The sequence below is a fragment of the Chrysochloris asiatica genome, unplaced genomic scaffold (genome assembly GCF_000296735.1).
Source record: "Chrysochloris asiatica unplaced genomic scaffold, ChrAsi1.0 scaffold00010, whole genome shotgun sequence".
Taxonomy (NCBI): Eukaryota; Metazoa; Chordata; class Mammalia; order Afrosoricida; family Chrysochloridae; genus Chrysochloris; species Chrysochloris asiatica.
The window spans coordinates 21,101,074-21,109,611 of record NW_006408528.1 but is presented as its reverse complement, the minus strand read 5'-3'; the positions used below and the strand labels follow the sequence as shown (position 1 = coordinate 21,109,611).

General features: G+C 36.1%; 1 protein-coding gene across 3 annotated transcripts in view; it reads left to right on the top strand.

Annotated features, from left to right (window-relative positions):
* The window catches only part of RUNDC3B (RUN domain containing 3B), a 183,363-nt gene that overhangs the window by 95,702 nt on the left and 79,123 nt on the right, over positions 1 to 8,538 (top strand). For all 3 annotated transcript variants that reach the window (XM_006834325.1, XM_006834324.1, XM_006834323.1), the window contains 2 exons: positions 2,440 to 2,520; positions 7,280 to 7,448. In XM_006834325.1, coding sequence (XP_006834388.1) covers positions 2,440 to 2,520; positions 7,280 to 7,448 — 250 coding nt within the window. The remainder of the gene's footprint in view (positions 1 to 2,439; positions 2,521 to 7,279; positions 7,449 to 8,538) is intronic.

The following is an 8,538-nucleotide window of genomic DNA, read 5'->3' as shown; positions in this document are numbered from 1 at the left end:
GGGTCTCATGTGATGCAATGGTGAAAATTGTTACCAGGACTGATTGTGAGGACTGGAAATGTGAAGGCAGATATTTTATAGCAAGGAGGGGAGTGACTAACCTTTCAGTCTAGGAGCGGAGGGCTCTGGGACCATCGACGGAGAAGAATAGAAAGCTGGACCCCACCCAGAGAAGCAGTGAGGCCTGAGATGAAGACAGAGAGGACAACGTGAAGAGATGAGACCCAGAGGGGGAAAGGGACTGAGTGCTGAGGACCATGTGTGTGTGTGGGGGGGCATGCAAGGTATACCCTTTCGTTGGGGGAAGATGCATGAACAGGATGGTAACTAAGGCAATGAAACGATATAGGATAGTATGACTGTAAAATTAATGTTCCCCCATGTAAACTATCACTCAATACACAATAAAACATAAAAAAAAAAAAAAAGATCCTAAAATGTTCTTTTTAATGTTGAATGCAATGCCAGTCATCTTTGTCATTCCTGGCATAGTAAACCACATGATTGTCAGATTCAAAATGATCGGTGCCAGTCCATTTCACTAATGCTTAAGATATTGATCTTTATGTATTCCATTTAATTTTTGACAACATCCAGTTTTTCTGGTTCATACTTCATACGTTCTATGTACCAATTATTAATCAATGTTTCCAGCTGTTTCTCCTCAAAAAAAAAAAAAGGATTCTGACAAGATATCCTAGATCTTATTATTTTGATTTATATATCTGGAATATCCAACACTTGTTCATATTTGCTTTCATTTTCACCAAGACTAAGACTGTACATTCTAAAAATGGGCAATATAACAATTTCTCTTAGATTTATGGAGCATCTTTTTGTATTTTTTTATCTGACCCTAGACTTTACATTTTACTAAAGTAAAAAACCTGTCAAAACATACTAGAACTATATTGAAATAATATGATTTGAAAATTCAAGGATATTAACAAAATAACTACAAGACAAATGAAAATTTACTCTTAGGGCTTGAATTAAGAAATAATGCTGTACATTTTCACTGAGATCACCTTTTCTAATAAATAATAATATTAAAAAATTTGTCTTCACAAGGGTATAACTTTTCACTGTTTAAAGTTTAACAAACTGTTATTAGGCAAATCAGCTTAATTTTCTAAGGATGAATATGATAGATGATAGTAGGAAGGGTATGTTTCTGATCCCTCTAGTATGTTAACTCTTAGCATGATGTGCTGAGTGTATGCTGACTGTCTAGATTCTGTAGAGAGTTGGTTTTTGTTTTTTAACCCTTGTAAAACATGATGTTGGCGATCAAAACCAAAAAACCCCACCAGGAGAAGAACAGCAACTCTTGGCTTAGTATAACCCATTGATACTATATAATTACTTCAAAGCAATATGTCTTATATATATACCAGTACATTTCTGTACATAAAGGAAAGCATGTAGAAAGTATTCCCAGTTTGATCTTTGTTTTTTAATTAATGTGTGAAAAAGTGTTTTCATATCTTCAATATTGATCTATTTGAACAATTATTTCAGTAGGCCAACTACCCAAAGAAACAGTAGCTGAAAGTTTATATTATTTTTTCCTTTAAAAGATGAATCTGTATCTTATATTCCTATGTCTATGTTCCTAAAAGATACACTTTTATAAAACAACAGTAATCATAAAAGTAAGCACTTTTTCTTTATATTGTTCTATCAGATGTACCATCATAGAAAACAAAGATTGCTGATTGGGGGAACCAGGAGATTTAGAGTTCCTTTACTAACTTTCCCAGACACATTGTATGACTCTGATCAAGTTACTTAACATTTGTCTTATTGCTATGGCTTCAAAAATGACTGACTGGTGTGGCACTGAGGAATAAGCACTAGACTGCTCATGACAAATTCGAGGGTTCAAACCTACCAGTTGGTCCTTGGAAACCCTATGCAGGGTTACTGTGAGTCAGAACCAACTCAATGGTATTTAACAATAACAAGAAATAGACTGGAGGATTTTAAACATCCTTTTTTAAGTATAAGAGCCAAGGCTTTTCAGCTTTTCAGATGATAAAGTCTATCCTAGTTTTTAAGCAGTCACATATTTTAGGGGCTATTCAGTGTCACCTGAGAATCTGCGTCTAAGTGTGAAGAATGTATCTTCATTTAAAAGTTCTCTAGTGACTTTTTAAAAGCCCATTAAAGACTAAGACAATATTAAGTAAAGATAATTTTTTAACATACTTCTCAGTAGATTTTACTTTTGCTTGATATTCTTATAACAATGTATTAACTTATGATATGGTCTGTCATTTATATGGAAGGTAAACTATCTTTAATGAGGTTTTTATTTGTCACATTTAGCAATTAAATTGCAATTAGATAATTAATCTGCAATTTCATAGAACAAATGCCTCTGTACATTTGATTTTAAATTTTATGTATTAATATGAAATATGTGTTGTCTATTAGCTTCTGCCTAAAAGGAGAGGGATTGGATGGCAACTTCCCTGCTGTAATAGATTATACACCATATCTGAAGTTTACCCAAAGGTATTTAACATTTTGAAATGTTACTGATATTTTAATGTATAAGTAGAATGACTTATTTTTGTTTAATTTACTCTTGTGACCTAAATGACTTTTTGTAAAACATTTATTTTATTACCAGTTATTGTTGGACTTCTAGGATACATTCACTCTTATATATATATATATATATATAGTACTTCATTTAATATCCTTGTCACTACATATTTTGACATGGAACCATGATTATTTCTGTAAGTTAAAATTATAGCAGTGGAATTTCTGGGTAGAAGACATATATATTATTAAAAATTTTGACATATACTGTCAAATTATCTTCCAGAGAAGTTCATACCAGTTTAGTTTCTATCACTAGTTCATGAGATTACCTGTTTGTCACTGAGGTTAACAAACACTTAAAAATATGACATATTGCATATATGAAAAGTGGAATCCTATTGTTTGCTGGTAAAGTTAATAAACTTTAAAAAAAATGTTTATTGACTATCAGTATTTTTCTTTTCTTTCTTTTTTTTAGTATTTTTCTTTTTAAATGTAAGTTTATCTTTGTGAAACTCAGTATGAACTATATAGATGGAAAAATTACCCCACCACTGCCTGTCTAACAGTTTGTCACACTGTGGTGGCATGTTTGTTTCAGTGATGCTGGATGCTGTGTCACCAGTATTTTAAATACCACAAGGTTACCCATGATGGACAAGTTTCAGTGGACCTTCCAGACTAATACAGACTAGGAAGAAGAAAAGCAGACCATTTCTGAACGGTTAGCCATTGAAACCCTTATGAATAATAGTGCTACATTGCCTGATACACTACTGGAAGATGAGTCCCTCGGGTTGGAAGGCACTCAAAATACACTGGGAAAGAGCTGCCTCCTTAAAAGCACAGTTGACCTTAATGATGTGTAAAGCTTGGAGAACCTTCATTTGCTGATAGGGCATAACTCAAAATGAGAAAATTAATGCAAATGTCCATTGATAGTGGAATGTACAAAGTATAAAACTAAGAAATTTGGAAGTCATCAGAAATGAAATGGAATGCATAAAGATAGATATCCTAGGCATTAGTGAGCAGAAACAGACTAATTGAATTGAACAACCATATGGTCTACTATGGCGTCCTGGTGTGTCACTGTGGGCTAATATGCTGGACTGCAAAGTTGGTTTGAACCATAAGGTCACTGGTTCAAGCTCACCGGCTGCTCTTTGGAAACCCTATATAGGTCGCTATGGGTTGAAACTGACTCAACAGCACTTAACAACAATGGTCTCCTATGCTGGGAATGACAAACTGAAGAGGAATGGCATTGCATTCATTGTCAAATATAGCATTTCAAGATTTATCTTGAAGTACAATGCTGTCTGTGATCAGAAAATATCTATACACCTACAAGGAAGACTGGAATCCTGGTGTGGTGCTGTAGGTTAATGTACTGGACTGCAAAGTCAATATGAACCACAAGGTTGGTGGTTCAAGCTCACCAGCTGTTCCTCGGAAACTCTAAACATGGTTGTTGTGAGTTGGAACTGATTCAACGGCACTTAACAAGGAAGACCAATTTATACAAATCTCATTTAATTATATCCACCAACCACTAAAGCTGCTGCTGATAAAATTGAAGAATTCCATCAACTTTTTTCTGACTGAAATTGATCTCAAATATGCAGTAAAGATTCTTTGATAATTACTGGAGATTGCATGCAAAATTGGAAGCAAAAAGAGGAAGGATCAATGATAGAAATGAAGCTGGAGATGGCATGATAACAATTTTACAAGAAAAAAGGTTTATTCATTGCAAACGCCTTTTTTTGACAACATAAACCATGACTGTACACATGGACCTCACCAGAGGTAATACACAGAAATCACATTGGCTGCATCTGTTGTCAGAAACTCAGAAACCTCTGCCAGGACAAGGCCAGGGGCCAAATTTGGAAAAGATCATCAGTTGCTCATATGTACTTTGGCAGAAGCTGAAGAAAATTGAAAAGAAGTCCACAAGAGCCAAAATATAACCTTGAGAATATCCTACCTGAATTTAGAGACTATCTCAAAAACAGATTTGATACACTAGACACTAGTGATTGAAGATCAGGGGAGTTGTGGAATGATATCAAGCATGTCATACAAGAAGAAAATAAAAGGTCACTAAAAAGACAGGAAAGAAAGAAAAGGCCAAAATGGATGTCAGAAGAGATTCTGAAACTTGTTCAATATAGAGAAAAGTTAGAGTGAAGAAATGATGAATCAAAGAGCTAAGATGAAAGGGCAACTTGAGATAACTAAGTCAAGTATTATAATGAAAGGTACAAAAATCTGCAGTTAGGAAACCAAAAGGGAAGAACTGAAGGAAAAAAACTCAAGTATCTCATACTATTAAAGGAGTCCATGAGCAAAATAAGGAGCGCTGGTAGTGTAGTAAATTGTACATTGGGCTGGTAACCACAAGATCAGGAGTTTGAATGTACCAGTTACTCTGCAGGAAAAAGAAGAGGTTTTCTCCACTAAAGAATTACAGCCTAGAAAAACCTAAACAGGGTCACTATGAATCAGAACTAGCATGTCACACAATACTAAGAACATGAGCAAAATATTGAATGACACTGGAAGCATCAAAAGAAGATGCAATTACATAAGACCATAGGTGGAATTGTGAACCCCATCTAGAATCTTCTGAGGTGGGAAATTTCCACTTGCAAGGACAAGCAGACCAGCCTGGAGCGGCTAGAAGAACAGAAGATATTTCTTGAAAGAAAGACCAACAGGAAAAATACAAAACAATAACAGCAGTGTGACTGACTACTACAAGAACAAGCAAGTTGCTCACCCAGGAGACATCAAGGCAAGTGGTCGGCTCCCCTCAGGGCAAACCATCTTCTAACACTAAGACTCAATGGAAATAGACAAGCAGACATGTGCTCTGACTGGTGACCATGTTGGTCACCGATAAGGGGAAGTGAGGAAAAAACCAGCAAAGTGAGGAAAAAAACAACATTCAGTAGACTCCTGTGAACCCAGGTGGAGACCTGGTTGACCAGCAATATAGCAAGACCTAGGGACTCCTGGGCCCAGAGTCAGTGACACTGCCACAGAGGACTAGAGTGGAGAATGAAGTGTCCAGCTGATAAGAAGAGAGGGCATATGCACAAGAACACCGACACTTGCAGATAATACCCACTTGGCCTGGCTTCAATTGCTGGATGATCAGAAGTCAACTAGAAGAAGAAAGAAGAGGGGAAAAAAGTAGTAATCTAATACAATTTGATGAAATTGACCTACACCTATGGTTGCAGTAGCTCAAATGAGGGAACAAATCTTTACAGTGAGGATCATTCCTACCCCCTCAATACACAGGGTAGACAGGGATGTGCAATTTGGACATTGGCTACCCAAAATGGAGGGCTACAAAGGCAAGAAGTGACTGGCTTACAAGCTTTCAAGAGGGATCCTAGATCCAGAGAGCATGAAGGGAGGTAGAATCTCCACTGAGTAGTATCCAATCTGTCTGGGTGGGACTGATGAAAGGAGATGGGGATAGCACTCATGTGGCACAATAGTGAATAGTCGCTATCAAGACTGACTGTGAGGGTTGGAAATGTAAAGGTAGACGTTTTGTAGCAAAAGGAGGGGGAGTGGTTGACTTTGCAGTCCAGGAGCGGAGGTTCCTGGGACAATCAAGGGAGAAGAGCGGAGAGTGAACCCTACCCAGAGAAGCAGGGATGCCAGAGATGGAGGCAGAGATGATGACAATGGAGAGATGAAGCAGCTGGGGACTCTAGACCCATAGAGGGAGAGGGGCTGTGTGCTGATGACCAGGGGGCAGGCTTGCAGGGTATACCCTTTTTTTGGCTGATGATGCATGGAGGGGATTGTAACCATGGCAGTGTAACAATATAGGATGAATATAAAGCTAATGTTCTCCCATGTAAGCTATCACATTATTCACAATAAAGCATTTTTAAAAACCTCGAAAAACTGGAAGCAATAAAAAAAAAAAAAAAAAGATGAAGAAGAAGAAGATGCAAGGAATACACAGAGTCACTGTACCAAAAATAATTGGTTAATGTTCAGTCATTTCAAGAGACTTGGAGTTAGAAAACCAAAAGTGAAGAACATGCTCAGCATTTCTCAAGCTGAAAGAATGGAAGAAAAAATTCAAGCTTCAGGTTGCAATATTGAAGGATTCTATGGACAAAATATTGAATGATGTAGAAAGCATCAAAAGAAGATGGAAGGAGTCAACAAAATCAGTTGTACCAAAAAGGATTAGTCTATGTGCAGTCATTCCAAGGTTACCATGTGATCAAGGATCAGTGGTATTAAAGGAAGAAGTACAGGCTGCACTGAAGACCTTGGTGGAAAACAAGTTTCCAGGAATTGACAGAATACAAATTGAAATGTTACAGCAAACTGATGCAAGCTGGAGGTGTTCACTTGTCTGTGCCAAGAAACCTGAAAGATAGCTACGTGACCAACTAATAGGAAAAGATCCATATTTGTGTCTATTACAAAAAAAGGTGATTCAATGGGATGTGGAAACTATCAAACAATACCATTGGTATCACATGGAAGTAAAATTTATTGAAGGTAATTAAAAAACAGTTGCAGTAGTACATTGACAGGGATCTACCAGAAATCCAGAGCCCCAGTGGCAACAGAGCAGTAACATCTTTTGGTGTATGTTTGTGTATGGTTTGTTCCTAGATCATTGGATGAGAACATATAACTGACTTTATTTCTTTTTCTAATGTGATTTGCCTAGTTCTGATAGTATCAGCAGTGATGAGGAAGAGCTAAGGACTTTGGGCAGCAGTGGTAGTGAAAGCAGCTCTCCAGAGACTATTGGACCTCCTTTCATCATGGATGAGAATAGTTGGTTCAACAAGTGTAAGAGAGTTAAACAGAAGTTCCAACTTACCCTGGAACAGAAGGTATTTATCAGTTTGCAAAAGTCTTTGCTTTGATTCTCACTTGTGCCTCTAGACCATTAACTGTCAATAATCATTTATCTGAACAAAGTCGCTTACCCGTTCATACGTCTTTTTTGTTCTTGAACAGTCTACCTATTAATGAAAAATCAGGCACTATTTTAGGAAACATTATTTGTTAAAGTTTTCTAATTTTATTTTGTAATGTAAGAATCAACCATTTATTTTGTAAATAGTTTTAATTTATGTATTTGTGATTTTCATTCTAATGATTAAATTTATAAAACATTGGTTTGTGAAAATGTACTAATTTTTTAGCCCATGACTAATGTGTCTGATATCTTAAATCAGGTGTTTCACAGCTCTATGTTAATCACTGTACTAGGCAGAATGAAGCATATTAAAGAAAAATAAACTCCAGTCTCTTGAAGAGTTTGTAACTTCATCTTTTCTTACTATGTTATCTTATTTTCTTTTTGCTCTTCCTTCAAAGTTATCATTATTCATAGATGGTATATGTCAGGAAAGCTCAATGGAGTTAGCTATAGAACTATTAGGATAATAAAAATGCACTGGGTAAAAATGTTACTAAATACGTTTGTAGATATGAATAGCTTTCCTAAAGATGAATAACTATTTGTTAGAAAACGTATTGAAAACTATTCCATTTATAATGCCAATAAAATGTGCATAATCTATAAAAATAAACTTTAATCCCTATTAGAGACTTCTGTACCAGCAAGAAGGAAGACTAAGATAATCTTAAAATGTGTTCATTTAAAAAATATAGAAATACTGGGTAAATAAAGTTTTTAAAAGTTTTGTGTAGAATTAAGCTCTCAAAAAAAGGAGTTTACTAGCAAACAGGAACTGGGTGGTTAGGTTTAATGAACTCAGCTTCTAACCAAAGCATTGAAAGTTTCCTGAGTTCACCCACAGGGCCCTCAGAAGAAAGGTGATCAACAGCTGAAAAGTTAGCCATTAAAAAACCTTTGGGGCACAGTTCTATTCTGACACAAACGGACCTTGAAGTCACACCAGGGCTCCAAGTTCTGATAACTATGATAAAAAAATAATGAGGCACTATTTAAAT